Genomic DNA, 16,568 nt, shown 5'->3' on the forward strand with positions numbered 1-16,568 from the left:
TATACATGGCTGTGTAATAGTCCACTAAGATCTGTATTGACAGGCCCTTTGCAACTGGGAGAAAGGACCTGCATGCTAAATGGATAGCCCTCCGCGCCAAGACATTTAAGTGGCCCACTGAATCCATTGCTGCCCCAAGACCATGAGTCTGCAACTGAACTAAGTGAGCTCCCCTGTCTAGATGCATTGGTGATCGGAGTCTTAGCAAGGACTGGAGTTTGAAATGGAATTCCTTGACATATATTGTTAGGGATTAGAAGAGACAAATGAAGAGACAAATGACCCCTTGGGGGATTTCAACCCTTCTTCATGTTGTGAATGCTTGGGTAAAATACTGATTCGATCTGTGACTGTAACAGCCTTAGCTCGAGTCTTGCAAAGGGTGTCATGTAAGTACTTGAGGCCATGTGGCCTAACAGTCAAAGATAGACCCTTATGAGTTTTGAGGGCAAGTCTCAATCTAAGATATTAGTTGACAGATGTTCTGAAATCTCTCTTGAAGGAGAAAGACATTTGCAATTCTGGAGACCAAGATCATCCCGATGAATTCTATTGACTCTGTCAGCATTAGGTTTGATTTCTTTAGCTTGACTGTGAGACCCAAATCAATTAAAAAGGCATTACATCAATGCACATAAATTAAAGCATATCAAACCTCCATTTGACTGCTCATATTCATGAAGAAAGTGGCCTTAATACTCTGTTACTTAATCTGAATTAAGTTACAGCAAATTAAACACTGATCCCCTACCAAGTAGGCAGGGCCTGGAAGTAGCAGTGAGACATCACAATCATTGACTGACCACTGCCATCAACACTTGGTTTCCAATACACTCCTCCCCTTTATGGTTCTCACAAAGCTCTGTTGTTTGTCTCACCTGGGACAGATGAAGCAGGAAGGAACAAACCCCAAGTGTCAGTGTTGGGAAAAATCTAAGAAGAAACAAATATCTGCACAAAGAATTCTTCACATCTGCTCATTGGCCATGGAAGAGGCCAACAGATCCTCCTCCTCCTCTGCCACAGCAACCACTAAGTCACACCCCACTGAATTATTCAGGACTGTCAATCACTCTGTCAACCTAAAATGTCTCTTCATTTCCATAACCCAGCACCACGCTCTGGGAGGGACTGCTACCCACTGACATCCCTTATCCCGTTGGCACACGGACCCCTGGGACAATGGAGGATGTTCCTGACTCCTCTTGGCTTATACTTTACTCTCCTTTTGCCACCTCTGGAGATGCTTGAGACAGATGTGTAAAAGCCTCCTGTGGAGGAGAAGATGGCAGGAGGTGATGCCCACTCAGCTGCAGAAGGAGCAACTGTGGGGATACAAAGAAGGCCATCCTGTCTCCCCTGAGAGCCCCCTCAGAGCAGGAGAAGATGGTGACTCCTGCTGAGGGTATAGAGGAGCAGCACAGCTCTGGCCTGGCCTTTGGAGATCTCAAAGCTGCAGCTGGACAGCATGACAGATGGAGAAGTGGATGGGAACACCAGCCAGGAGCATTAACTGAAGAGGAGTGAGGCCATGCACTGCACCATGTTTGAGACAGGCATCGGACTGCGAGTCGGCCTACACACTGACTATGCAGAGCTCCCTGCAGCACCACCATGCAGCGAGAGCAGCCTCCTGTAGGAGACCAAGAGCCACTGCTTCACCTCCAACCCCACCTTCAACTGCACGAACACCCAGTTCTATACTGAGGATAAAACAGAATAGTGAACAGCTGCTGATTCAGTGAGCGCTCTCCATCCTGTGCACTGCATGAGGCAGGGCTCCTCTGGAACAAATAATATGTGGTCATGTAATTAAAGAATGTATTGTAATGCATATGCACAGGGCAGCTGAATTAAGGTTACCCAGGCAACTTTAATTCTGGCATTCCCTAACTTCTGTGCTTGACTTTGCAACCTTAATGCTCTTTTAACATAGGGTGGGTTTTTTTGTTTTATATCTAACACTTATTCCTCAAGTGGGGGCGGGGACTGTTATTAGTGCTCCAGTTTGGACCTCTATTTCCATTTTCCAAATAAGACAAGCCCTCAGGCTGTTATGAGTCACAGACATGTCAGGGGCTAGAGGGACACTCACCTTTCACTCACCTATGTACCTGAAAGGGAGCGGACATCTTACCCCATCCTCACACCCTGCTGAGTTCTTCGCTTCAAAGAAACCTGTAAACACTCACCTCAGTTTCTGCACTTTGCGGTTTGGATGTTTCAGTCCCTCACACAACAGTTTAATTCCTGAGTTTCCCAGGACTTTATCTGACAGGTCCAATTCTGTCAGGGTTGGTTTGGTATTGAGAACAGAGGAGAGATCCCTGCAGCAAGCGGCTGTGAGAGAGCAATTCACAAGCCTGCAGGAGACAGATAAACAGAAAGGGAAATTAGTACTCCTGTCTGTCCAGTTCCCTCAGTGGGTACCAGTGACTATCTACAAAGATTCCTTTAGTCTGGGAATAAAATCACAATAAAATCGCTGTAGTAGCGGATGCTAAGGACACGATACTATGGGTGGATTTCAATCCACATGCATCTGTAGCTCTCATTGATCGCATACATATGTTATTCTAAGCCAAAGTTCCCAAACTCCATCCCCTGAGCAGAAACACTTGGGCTTGTCCTACTAAAAAGAACATGATTATAAAGAAGGGGTCAAAGGAGTGGAAAGAAATGGAGGGAAGGAATCTCAATGGTAAATAATGAAATGCTGCTGCACTGGAAGATATATTACAGTTTTGTGGATGGGGGGAACCCATTCTTCTTTCTTGCTCCATCATTTCTACTTAGCACTCAGAAAACAAACCACCACCCATGGAATATGTAGCATTGAACATTCAGGCTTCATAGAGGGGCTCAGTTTTGCCCAAGTCTCAAGGCCCACCTTCCTCTCCTAGTACCCCTGGGACACTAGAAAAGGCTGGAATTTCTCTAGCAAGGCCAATCTGATAGATTGTAACAACAGTTTCACTGGAGGCCTAGCCTTCCACCAGTGCAGCTGCCCTGGTGGCAGACTGTCTGCTAGCATTAGTAACCATTGCGTCCTCTGACCCTGCTCTTAGAAAAAATCTCAAAAGCCATTACTGCAACTCAGAGAGCTGCCCCAGCGGTAGTGCAATGTGGGAAATTTGCAGTGTTCAGAGCAGACAAGGCTACAGTGTAAATAACAGTGACCAAAGAACAGCAAACAGGGAAATCTGTCTGGGAGCTTGGTAGGGGGATCTTTCTCCTTTTTTCTTTTAGGCTAAGGACTAGGAAGAGCAGGCAATGATGGCTACTGAGGCAGCAAGAGAGGTGACCTAAACAGGAGAGGAGACAAAGATGTCTGGGTGCAGAAGCTAGGGAGTGTACAGCATTCTTGAGTCGGTGCCTGACAGGAGAGAATTATGTATGAACTGTTGCCTGGTAGCGCTCGTGACGGAGAAGATCGGAGGAGCAAAGATGCAGATGGAGACGATGGAGTTCAGATGGGGATTTGAAGACATGATGGAAGAGAGGAAGCTGCACACACAACTCAAGATTCACAGACACCTGCTGAACGAGAGGACCTGAAAAGTGTCTGCTACACAAGGGAGTGACTCTTGGAAAAATGTGACCACGAGAACAAGGCAGAGGAAGAGACCAGCTGATGAAGGCAAGGAGGAGAAGCAATGAGAAGGTGAGGTGATAAGGCAGAAGAAGAAGTCCAGGCAAAAGAGAGGAAGAGATGATGGAGATACCCTTGGATCAGAGCTCTAGGAAGGATGGGGGACTATAAGAGAACATAGGTCAGAATGATATGCTGATAGAAAGAACAACAAATGGGAGGGATCCTGGGATTCACAACAATACCAGGAAGAGGCAGGTCTATGTGATTAAGGGCTTCTTACTAAAAAGGACTGACAGACCTGTCACCAGAGCAGTTCCAGAGAACAGAAGGGTGTGCTATCTGCCAGGAGCAAGGATATGAGATATGGACCTGAGGCTGAAATGGAGCCTGACAGGTGTGGCAAAAAAAGTCCATGGATTGTCCTACATGTCGGGACAAATAACAGTGCCAGTCTCCTCTAGAAGACACCAAGGACAGCTAAGTTTGGCTGGGGAAGATGCCTAAAGAAGTGGAGGCTTGGGTGATCATCAGTGGAATAGGTCCAGTCCCTACAGGAGAAGGGCGAAGCCGTGATACAATAACGCAGTTCCACACTTGGCTCAAGGATCGGTCCTGTGAGGAAGGTTGGGGGATGTTTGACCATGGGGATGCATTCATAGAGAGGGGATCCTTTGATGCGCGGGCTAAACCCGAGCACCTGGGGTACTAGCCTTTGGGGATCCAGGCTGGCACGACTGATAAGAGCGGTATGTGGTACCAGTGCTAGTTTTCCTTCTTCTCCTCTGTGGCTCCTGCCCAGAAACCCCCCCCCCTTTACCTCTCTGCATTCTACAGCATCAAGGCAACACACAGGGGAAAGGAAATGCAGGGAGCAAGGGAGCCTTAGTTCCAGCCTAGTTACGTTCTGGAATGGAGGACAAGGCCCATGCTGAAGTTCCCCAGAACCCAGGAACAGGAAGTGTCCATCATCCCTCTAGTGCTGCCTCTGACCAGGGTGCTTTCTGATACCCTTACATGCCCCATCCACATCTCTTCCCTGGGGATCTATTCCTTCATGTGGAGCTCTAGGATCATTACAGCCTTAAGGTTCCAAGTCTCTGTGGATCTGTTAACCCATATGGGCTTCCCCATCCATGAAGCTGTGGAGCTAACCTCACGGTTGCTATCTCAGGAAGCCTCCTTTTCAAAGATCATCAACTCCAGGGAAGATTCACTCCCAGAGACCATCCATCTCCCAGGTCATGACCCCCACCCCTTCATCTCCATTGCCTCACAGAATTCTGAGCAGCGTGTGAGGAAGATTTAAGAGGATGTTAATAAAGATCTCTTTCCATCATTATTCTACATTTAGAAGATGGTAGTGCCCCAAAGCTCCAAGCAGAATTGCAGCTCCATTGTTTTGGGTGTTTTACAAACAAAGATAATGACACAGTCCCTACCCCGGAGGGTTATAGTCTCAGAGAAACAACCAGATAAAGGGTTAAGGGTGGGGAGAGAACATACAAGCAAATTAATCTAGTGATAGGAAACTAAGAATTGTGCCACTTTTCTTACTGCTGGGTGTTTTGTTTTTTTAAATGTGAAATTGGGATAGAGATGAGGAATAGCAGGAACATGTGAATTAGTAAAAGTAAGGAAGTAGGAAAGGCAGGAAGAGAGACGCCATCTTCAGCCCCTGGAGGATCTGCGAGATCTACTTTCACAGTCACTCTACCAGATTTTAAAAAATTACAAGAACTTTTGGGAAGACTTGCAGGCAATCTTGATCTAAAGCTGTCAATGGTGCAAGAAAAGGCCCAGCACCTCCTTTCTGATACCCATTAGCCTAAACAGGGATGGACTGTTTCTAATAATGAAGGCATCCTGGAGCCAGCTAAAGTGTCTGGCTTATACCAGCAATCATCTCCCAAATCTATGTGGGCATGTTGCCTCTCTCAGGGCCATCCACCTGCGTGTGAATATTTCTATTCCTACCTTCTCCCTTGCTCACTCTAATAGCTGTAAACAGAAGTGATGACAAACCAGTGCTGCCAGATCTATCCCCGAGGATGAGGAGGCCAAAGGCTGGATCTTCTAGCAAGGCAAATGTCCGCACTCTAGATGAAGATGACTAACTATCAGACAGCGTTGGCTGAATATGATTTCCTCACTTGGGAGAAGCTTCTCTCTTCTCAAGCAGTTCACAGATGATGGCAAGAAGCAGGTGAATGGGGTTGTTTCTGAAGGTCAGCAAGAAGCCACACATGCCTTTCATGCCAATAAAAGTGTCTTGGATGCTGTGCCCACATCAGCTACAGCACAGTCTCATGGCTGAAGAGTTCAGGTCCAGCTGACCAGACCATAACTGAAGACCTTTCCTGTAAAGATTTGGGATTGTTCCATATCAAACAGAGGAGACCTTTCAAAACCTTAAGGGCTCCATGGTCACCCGAGGCCATCTGGCCTGTATGTCCCCTCAGTGTGCAAAAAGCCAATGCTCTTCCATTTCACAGAATCACAGAATATCAGGGTTGAAAGGGACCTCAGGAGATCATCTAGTCCAACCCCCTGCTCAAAGCAGGACCAATCCTAGAGGCCAGGCTCATCCCACCCTCTAATGGGCCAGAAAAGCTGAGAGATATTCATTCCTCTGCCAGGCACAAAACCAGGAATCCACAGCAATGACCTGCAAGTACTCTGGGAGTTCCTCTACTGCACCATGTGCTAAATAGGGGATATGATGTTCCAGCTGAGATTCCCAAACTAATTTCTGCCATGAATTCACATTCTCCCCGCTTTGGGGACCAGCTTTTCTTTATCCAGGGTTCTTTCATACCGTAATTATCCAGCTCGGTGTTCTCTTTTGCAGAACTCATGAGCATGGAAGCTGCTATTGAGGCAGTGAATGCACAGCCAGGGAAACCGTCAGTAAAAATCAGTGCCTTGCAGTGTGCACACATGCACCATGGCAGCGCTCATGAACCACAGATTTTGCCTTTCATGTTTTTCAGAAGAAGCCCCAAGGGACCAAGCAAACAGAGGGGGTTTTGTGGGGGTTTTTTTTTTAAGTTGACACGGTTTTGAAATTCAAACGTTCAAATGAGAAATGCAATGCTATATCTTTGTTAATCCGAAGGATGGGGGATGGCACTGGGGCCAGGCCGAGCAGAGACCTGGCAGTCTCCCCTCAGCTGCTGTGGGGATGGCATGCAGCAGAGGTACGAGTGGCAGAGTTGGCTGGAAAAGGAAACAGTTTGTCCATTTTTATCAAAATTATGGGGTTTTCTGATGAGCCGCTTGACAGCTGACGGGGCCAGTTTCATAGAGTGTAAGGCCAGAAGGGACCGTTAGATCATCTGGTCTGACCTGCTGCATGCACAGGCTATTGAATTTCACCCAAACACCCCTATGTTGAGCCCAATAACTCCAAGCTGTCAAAGCTGTCACAAACAGATGGGCAGGGACAATGTGGAACTGCACTGGGAGAAGACTCATTGCACGACTGCAGCTGCTCTGCCAGTGTGTTGAAACAGTGCAGAGGGGCATGGTAGTGGCCATGATGCGATTGCACTGGCTCTGAGCAAGGTTAAACATAGAAGGTGATGTCATCCATTGTGCACTGTTGTAAGCAGGCATGTGTGCGGACGTGCAGTGTTACAGGTGTGTTAGGAAGATGCACTGATGCTATTCTTTAGCATAGACAGTTGCAGAGACTGCTTATCCACTCATCACTCTGTAAAACTGCTGGAGGAACCCAGGTTCAGACTCTTGGGTGTAGGAGCAGAGTGTTTTCCACAGCTAGAACCCCTTGTCAGAGGGGATCAGACCGAGCCCTGGCCTGGCCATGTCCCGAGCAAAATGCAAGATCATCTCTTTGCTAGTAACAACACCAGAGTCAGTGTGAGATGGTGAGAGATGAGAGAGTAAAATGAAGAAAAAGAAAGAAATAGAAAAAAAAAAGATGGGCTTGATGGCACAGAAATAAAAAAGGAGAAGAAAACCCCACCCCCCAAAACACCCCACATTTGAATCAGGGAGAAGTTAGGCCAGATGGGGATACATGAATGTTAAATAAACAGACATGGACAGTGATTAGATACCCTGATAACAGAACAGGCACCTTAGAAATACCTATGATTAAAATAGCTCAAATAATCTTTCTCGCCTTTTGAGTCTTCTCTGACCTTAAGTCATTTCCCCTGGACACACGGCTTACCTCAGTCTCTCCTGCTCATCTGTTGGTTGGTAGCTGGGTTAAATATAATTAAACTGCTAGGCTGAAACTAAAGGAATCCCATGCAAACTGACGGGAAATTTAAACAGATTTCTTAGTAGCTAGACAGTTATATACGGTCATTACACCTGCCCCGGCAAAGAGGGCTGCACTGGTGTAGAATTTCCATGATAACATCAATAATAATGGGATGTTTAAAAGGAGAAAAATACAGCTACTTACTTTAGTTTCTTTAATTTACAGTTTGGATCCTTCAAAACTTGACAGAGCAGATAAATAGGCGAATGCTTCGGCTCATCCCAATGCTGTATCCTAAAAAGAGAGAATAGAAATGTTCTATGCTGTCATCTCGGGACAGATTTTAATTCTAGTTCCTGAACATTAAAACACCCCTTTGTATGGCGCAATCATACACTGTGTATGAGTTGATCTACAGTTTCAGTTCATTGTAAATACCCCCAAACAATGTATGTATAATACATTACGATGTACTTTACCTACACAAATAGAATAGGTTCTACTAAGTGTAATCCATTTATTTTTTGGACTTCTACAATGCTGGTCCTTTGCGCAGTTAAATAAAATTCTATAGACTCCCACAAATGGGAATGTCTCCAGTGTTTACATGTTTTCATGTTGGGCAGTAATCGTTGCATCATTTCTGGAGATAAACACGTTCATTCCTATTTAATTTAACCAGGAGTGTTAATTTACCCATAAAGATAAAAACCAATAATCTGAGTATTTGTTTATAATTTTACATATGCTGGCTATCACTCAGTATTGTGTAACTGGTGTTACACTTTGTGAATTTACATCCCTATAAGTAACTAGAAATGGTGGTTTATTAGTTCCTGACCCCAAAGAGTACAAGAAGGCAAGTTAATTTTAAGGCAGCATCACCCTAAAAAATAGTTCAGGGGGAATAGTACAAAAATTAAAGAATATTCTGATGAACTTTAAAGTAAATTTATTTCCATTGTGTTCACACAGTTTTACTGTTCATGCTCTACAAATATTCTAGCAAACAAGTTTACAGACAGGAATGTTGCTGAAACCATGAATATTACAAAATGTTTGCATGGAAGAAAAAATCAGAATTTGTAATCCTGAGCTTTCATATTGGAATTCTGGTTCTAATGTTTATGCTCATCCATTCACAGAACAGAAGCCTGTGAGATGAATCAGGTGTCCAATCAAAATTAATAATTTTGAACTAATACATTTTAACACATATATTGTTCAAACAATCTGTGGGGCGGAAAAGAGACAATTATTAATTGTTAGCCCAGCTCTAATAAGCAGATAATGATACAGATTTGATATTTTGGGTGAAAGTCATTGGCTCTGCTCTCCTCCTTCTATCCCTCTATTTGTTCCGGCATCCCAGCTCCTGAGCTATCTTTGTGCCATTGTCACTCCTTCCCTCATCTGTCTCCTCCAGCTCTCCCTTCTCCTCAGGTCCATTTCCCTTTCAATAAAATAGTACCAGCGCTCATACAGCACTTTGCATCCATAGATCTCAAAGCTTGTTTTCTGGAAGAAATGTTTCTTAAATCAAGTTACCACCTTTCTGGAGCTGGCACGACAGAGATTCCCACTTTCTGCATACACCAGCAACATCCTCTGCATGCTGCTATCCGTGTCCTTCAGATAAACCCTACAAAATGCCCCACCCTGTTCTCTAAGGACAACACCTGTTAACCAAAATACACTTAAGATACAGCAAATAATTATAAGCAACATCCCAAATTCACCTCCAAATATCATATTTTGCAACAAAAAAAATCATTTAAACAATCCAGAATCCTAACACTAACTTATGGTTTTCTCTCATATGGGGTATCACCCAATCACAACCTTAAGATGCAAAGTCCAGACCTCTACCACCTCAGTGCTAGGAAAAAAATCTCTTGGGGAAGAAATACCATTAATCCTGTGGGTATGCCTATAGAGGGATTTGATTTTTAACAGTAAATGTCGGCAAACATCAATTTCACCCTGGTTATATCGGTCATTACAACAATGTGTAACACACCCTACCCCTATTAATCCTCCTCCGTCCTACGACGTCAGGGCTGTTAATTGCTCATTTCATTTGAAGTGGTCTCTTATAACATATGTGAACCCCTTATGCTTAACCATCTGTCCCAGCTTGTATTTCAGCTACAATACTCTGGCTACCTTCCCCAGACGTGACATGCTTTGTTCAGGTCAAAGCTTGTCCCTTCCATCAACAGAAGTTGGTCTAATAAAACATGTGACCTCACCCACCTTGTCTCGCTCATATCCTGGAACCAACACAGCTGCAACAACACTGATTTCACCATACACACGCAAACCGATGAAAAATATTTCCATCAATAATAATAGAAATTTACAGATAGGCCAAGTAAGAAAAATGCTGCAGAGTTTGATTTAAAGATATTTACTCTGTATATTTTGATATGTGATTTTAACAGTTTGTGCTTCAACGGTTATACAGGTTTAACTTTTTGCATCTCGCCATCTATTGTCATTAAATAATTATTGTCTAACTCCCTTCTCATAATATCCACAACTTTGAACATTTAAATTGATCAAAATCTAAAAAATAATAATAATAATAATAATAATGCTTGAAACACATAATTTGCGCAACTCTGAAAACTTAAACTGATGAACATTTTAAAAGCTTACAAATAAACATTGATATTATCCATCAAAACTATACAAAGATAAAAATCAAATTCTGCCAAGCCTATCTATGAGGAATGGGTCAGAGAGAGCTCGGCAGCCAAGTGTGAATTAGCACTAGAACACTGGGGGGCAGAATTGTTAGACTGGGTTCCGTTCCTGGGTCTGGGTCTACTATAGTCTACTTAGATATAGCAAATCTAAGTACAACAATACCCGGTTTTTGGGTGTCTGCTGGGAACAAACCTGGAATTTCTCTCTGAAAACATGAGCTTGTACCACTTGACCTAAAGCAGTGGTAGTCAATAGGCAGACTGCCGGCCAAACCCGGATGGCCAGATGCTTTTGAACAAAAGAACATAAGAATGGCCCTACTGGGTCAGACCAAAGGTCCATCTAGCCCAATATCCTGTCTTCCGACAGTAGCTAATGCCAGGTGCCCCAGAGGGAATGAACAGAACAGGTAATCAAATGATCCATTCCCTGTTGCTCATTCCCAGCTTCTAGCAAACAAAGGCTAGGGACACCAACCCTGCCCATCCTGGCTAATAGCCATTGATGGGCCTATCCTCCATGAGTTTATCTAGTTCTTTTTTGAACCCTGTTATAGTCTTGGCCTTCACAACATCCTCGAGCAAAGAGTTCCACAGGTTGACTGTGCATTGTGTGAAAAAATACTTCCTTTTGTTTGTTTTAAACCTACTGCCTATTAATTTCATTTGGTGACCCCTAGTTCTTGTGTTAGGAGAAGGAGTAAATAGCACTTCCTTATTTACTTTCTCAAAACCAGTCATGATTTTATAGGCCTCAATCATATCCCCCCTTAGTCGTCTCTTTTCCAAGCTGAAAAGTCCCAGTCTTATTAATCTCTCCTCATTCGGAAGCCGTTCCATATCCCTAATAATTTTTGTTGCCCTTTTCTGAACCTTTTCCAATTCCAATATATCTTTTTTGAGACGGGGCAACCACGTCTGCATACAGTATTCAAGATGTGGGCATACCAGGGATTTATATAGAGGCAATATGATATCTTCTGTCTTATTATCTATCCCTTTCTTAATGATTCCCAACATTCTGTTCGCTTTTCTGACTGCCGCTGCACATTGAGTGGATGTTTTCAGAGAACTATCTACAATGACTCCAAGATCTCTTTCTTGAGTGGTAACAGCTAATTTATACCCCATCGTTTTATATGTATAGTTGGGATTATGTTTTCCAATGTGCATTACTTTGCATTTATCAATATTGAATTTCATCTGCCATTTTGTTGTCCAGTCACCTAGTTTTGAAAGATCCTTTTGTAGCTCTTCGCAGTCTGCCTGGGACATATCTTGAGTAGTTTTGTATCATTTGCAAATTTTGCCACCTTATTCTTTACCCTTTTTTCCACATCATTTGTGAATATGTTGACCAAGACTGGCCACAGTACAGATCCCTGGGGGACACCACTATTTACCTCTCTCCATTCTGAAAACTGACCATTTATTCCTACCCTTTGTTTTCTATCTTTTAACCAGTTATCAATCCATGAGAGGACCTTCCCTCTTATCCCATGACAGCTTACTTTGCTTAAGAGCCTTTGGTGAGGGACCTTGTCAAAGACTTTCTGAAAATCTTTTTATTTACATTTTATCATTATACTTTTTATTATTTTCTCTGGAGTCTGGACCTAGACCAGGAAATTTGGACCTTGACAAAAAATAATTAACTACCCTTGACCTAAAGTATCACTACTGTTAGCACAGATGCAGTGACAGACTCAAACTTCTATGTGCCGTAGTCTCTGGAGAGGAGCAAACATCTGCGCTGTGTGGATGTGCATCACGCAAGGAGAGATTTTGGCCCATTTCACCTGCAAGGCAGACGAGTGTCTGTCATCTTACACGTGGGTTCCACTCCCAGCTCTGCCCGCTTTGGCCTTGTCCAACCTCAGTTATCTTAGCTGTGAAATGGATGCGTGATAGTCCACCTCCCCTAAGGGCCGTTGTTAAAAGGGTTGTGATGCACACAGCAATATTAGAGCAGCCAGTAGAAGGTGGGGATTAGGACTCCTGTGCTCTTAGCTGCTATCTCTGTGCACCTTCCCCTACGCTACAGGGTATTTGGTGGCACTTTCAGTTTAAAAAAAAGAGAAAAAAAGCATGAGGTTGCACTGATGGTGCAGAAACGTGTGACCGATCTTTGAAGTTTCCAAGGAGAGGTTGGACAAACACCTGTCAGGGATGGTCTAGGTTTATTTGGTCCTGCCTCAGCACAGGGGACTAGATGACCCCTAAAGGTCCCTTCCAGCTCTCTGTATCTATGATTCTACACTGCCAGTGTTGTAGTGATGAACTATACCAATTTTGCTCCAGGGGCATAGCATAGACAAGCTCTTAGTAGCACAGGACGTTTTCTTCACAGTCTTGGGCGTCCATTCTCAGATTGTTGCGAGCTGAGGTGCTGCACAGACTGAGTATGGGCCGTTCTGCACTTTGGCCATTTCATAGCAATATTTAAAGCTTATAGTTTTGCTTGAAGTGGTTTAACTAGATTTAAAGCCGAGATGAAAGCCTGCAGCACACAATGTCAATGAGGGTACTGCTCAAATCAACTGTAGTAGTCTGAGAACAATGCCCTAAAATGACAAACAAGTACAGAGCAACCCACTGTCATTTGGTCCCAACAGTTCCTGGCCACTGAGCACTCTGAGGACAGCACCCAAACTACGAAAGAGCAATTTGCACCATCACCCTGGAAGTCAGCAATGAGTTTTACCCAGCTACTGTGTGTAATGGCAGGGGTTTGTGGGTGTTCTGTTTTGCAAGGGGAATGTTCTTTTTCAGACATTCACTGAGTATAGGCAGAAACGCCTGTCCTTGAAATTCAGTGTTTAGTGAAATTTAGAACAGGAAGGACAGCTGAGTTTGGATAAAGAGAATCTGAAGAAGATAATGACTTATTTTTTCTGCCTTTATTGAGGAGAAGAACATAGTTTTACACTTAGGGCATAGATATTCCCTGTTCTTTGTAGTGTCGTTGCGCCACAATGATGGACTTTGCAAAGTAGTCAAAACGCAAGAAAAATAATGTTTTATCTGTTAATTAAACTACAGATTTCTGAACTCAGGTGATACTTACTGATATAGCCACTTCTGTCGTCTTGGAAGCATGTCTTCCCCATGGTCTTCAAAAGCAAATGTACAGCAAGATATGCAAAGTGACTCCAGTCGATGACAATTTTTTATACAGAATGAAAAAGCCATCTGATCCATTTGGGTAAGTTTATTTGAATTTAATGTTAGTGCAGTCAATTGATCCAATGCACTTTTCACAAAGTTTTCTTCATACATCTCAAACATGCAGTGAAACTCCTCAAGGTTATAAATATGACGTGTCTCCTGATGCACATTGGACAAAGGTAAATATTTTTGTTGGTTTGTTTGAACCCACTTCAGCAAATCTGGCTTAATTTTAGATGAAATTTTACAGGAAAATTTTTCCTCCATGATTTGCATTCTTTCTTCATTTAAGAGACCAAACAGGAATCGCACTGTTAACATTAAGTAATTTCCAGAGTTTCCATAGTTTTCTAATAACGTTTTCACATCTTTCTTGGGAGTCCCTGAATCTTCCATTGTCTCTTCATCTTCCTCCAGCACATAAAACAAAGCTGCAAAAAACTCCTGAAAGCTTAAGTGAATGAAGCTGTAGGCATTCACACAGTCAATGTCTTTTTGAAAAACGTCCTTGTTCAAAGACAGGGGAAAAGAGTCAGTTTGATTTAAGCCAAACTTCTTGAGTTCTGCTTCCTCAAACAGTATCTTCCGTTTCCAGATGCCATAAGCAGCTAAAGAACAAAGTCGCCGCAGATTAGCTTGCATGTGTTGCTTCAAATTGCTGCTGACAGGCTTCGCTAAACTGGAAAGACAGAGCATGTACACTCCAGTGACTGACTTTGAAGTCTGTGCAAGATCCTCACCTTTTTCAAACTGTTGTTTCACAACAGTGCAGATGATCCAACACATGATGGGAATAAAGCACATAGTGAAGAGAATGTCATTTGCTTTCACAAATTGTAAAGCTTGTCTTGCTTGTTCCTTGTTTCCAAAGAACTTGTGGAAATATTCTTTCCTGTCGGCTTCAGAAAACCCCAGGATCTCTGCATAACGTGAACACTCCAAACACTGCAAGAGTTTCTCCAGAGCAGTTGGTCTTGAGGTGATTAGCAAATAGGATTGGCGAAGAATCTTTTTCCTGAATAAACTGCTCAGTATTATTTCCACTGGCTTCTTCTCCCAGGGATCAGAGCACAGATTTTCTGTCTGATCAAAAGAGAATCTCAGTTCATCAAAACCATCAATTATGAATAAGAGTTTTTCTGGCTTCATCAAAATCTCATTAACTGGTGCATTTGTATTCGGCCAATTTTTAAAAATCATGTCAACCACACTTCCCTGCTCAATAAGGTTTGTTTCTCTGCAGTTTATGTAGAAAACATAATCAAATTTTTTCTTATAGAGTTCCCCAGCTGCCCAATCGTACATAATCTTTCTTGATGTCATCGTTTTCCCAATCCCTGCAGCTCCCAGCAGCACAACAATTTGTGGTGTTTGTCCTTGTTTATCACGTGTAAATAGGGTGTCTATCGTAACTACAGAACAAGCTTGTTTAGTCTTGATTTCTTTGTCTCTCCGACTCATGGCCATTATTTCATGTTCTCTCTCCTTTGCATGATGAGGGTCGTCTAGAATAATCAGCTTCGGATATCTTCTGTTTAGAATCACATTATCAGTAGTAAGACTTGTCATGTTTTGTATGACTTCATACTTGTTTTTAACATCTTCTTTATACTTCTTCCTGTAACCTAAATCAGTACATGAGGCATTAGAAGTATTGAACCAGAAGCTCTGAGAAAAGACTTGATCTGTTACAATAAACCAAATAATAATGGTAACTGAAACTGATATTGCACCTGTCCTCAGAGAATCCAGAAATCATTTTACTATTGGCCTGATTCTGCAGCCCTAATTCATATAAAATTGTCCCAGTGAAATGATTTATGTGAGTAAGGACTGTGGCTATCACTTTACCCCCCACTGTAAAGCAGCCACTTCTTGGGAGAAACCTGGCAACTGTTTATCAGTGCATAGCAACACTATACAACAAAGTAATGTACAAAGTGCAATTGAAACAGTGCTGGGAATTTAGGTGGAGAAAATGTAACTTCATAAACTAGAATTTGCCCAAGGCACTTGGGTATGAATAAAGGTATCATAGTGTCTTTATTGACCACAATTGGATGCCTCCAGTTATTGTCCTTGCTTAGGAGATGGTGCCCCTAGCAGCAGAACACCAGGCTGGTGCATTGGCTCAGTACTGACCCGTGTTGTGCCCATGTCTGTATTAGAAGTTGCCCACGGTAACAAGAGTCCCACTCAGCCCATTATATAGAATTGTTTGTAAAAGTCGGCCAGAGTTTAAAATAGAATGGCTGGTACAACTGGAGTGTTTACAGTCGAGAAGACCGGTGCTCAGCGGCCTGCAACGCTCCTGGTAAAGGACAGGTTGGCATGAAAACAGAGGTGAGAGACTCTAGACATGGGAGGAAGTGTTTATAATTGAAATGGCCAACTGGCGTTGTGGTCAGTTGATTTTGCTGGCATGAGGTTGCTCCCCGTTTTGAGCACTCTTTATCTTGGGGCAGAGGGGTGTCACTAAACAGGGCAGTGGGACGTATGGATCTTTACCATCATGGCTGCCATCCTTGTAATTTCCCGTGATCCACCCTGACACTGTTGGACCTTCGTCATCCTGAGCCTGAAAGCCATCCTGACCAGCAAGCCAGAGGGAGGGACTCAAATGACATAATTGTCTCCACTGGCTAAATCCTGACCACCACCCTGGCATGTCAGCTTGGGGTTCCTGCTGTCACCCCCTCCCTGGTGTGTCATTTTCCTTCCCAGTCTTTCCCTTTATACCTACTGTCCAGTAAGTTCATGGCTTAGCCAGCCAAGACAACTCCATCTTTTAGAACACTTCTGTGAGTCCAAACCACAAAGGGAGACAAAGGCAATGCCTTAAACAGCCTGACTCTGGTAGACA

General features: G+C 43.3%; 1 protein-coding gene across 3 annotated transcripts in view; it reads right to left on the reverse strand.

The window, feature by feature from the left end:
* LOC140912512 (NACHT, LRR and PYD domains-containing protein 3-like) overlaps positions 1-16,568 on the reverse strand; it is a 65,403-nt gene that overhangs the window by 31,403 nt on the left and 17,432 nt on the right. For all 3 annotated transcript variants that reach the window (XM_073347003.1, XM_073347002.1, XM_073347004.1), the window contains exons 4-6: positions 13,605-15,330; positions 8,031-8,120; positions 2,193-2,363 (exon numbers count right to left, since the gene is read on the reverse strand). In XM_073347003.1, the coding sequence (XP_073203104.1) occupies positions 2,193-2,363; positions 8,031-8,120; positions 13,605-15,330 (1,987 nt within the window). The remainder of the gene's footprint in view (positions 1-2,192; positions 2,364-8,030; positions 8,121-13,604; positions 15,331-16,568) is intronic.

Source organism: Lepidochelys kempii, chromosome 6 (genome assembly GCF_965140265.1).
Source record: "Lepidochelys kempii isolate rLepKem1 chromosome 6, rLepKem1.hap2, whole genome shotgun sequence".
Taxonomy (NCBI): domain Eukaryota; kingdom Metazoa; phylum Chordata; order Testudines; family Cheloniidae; genus Lepidochelys; species Lepidochelys kempii.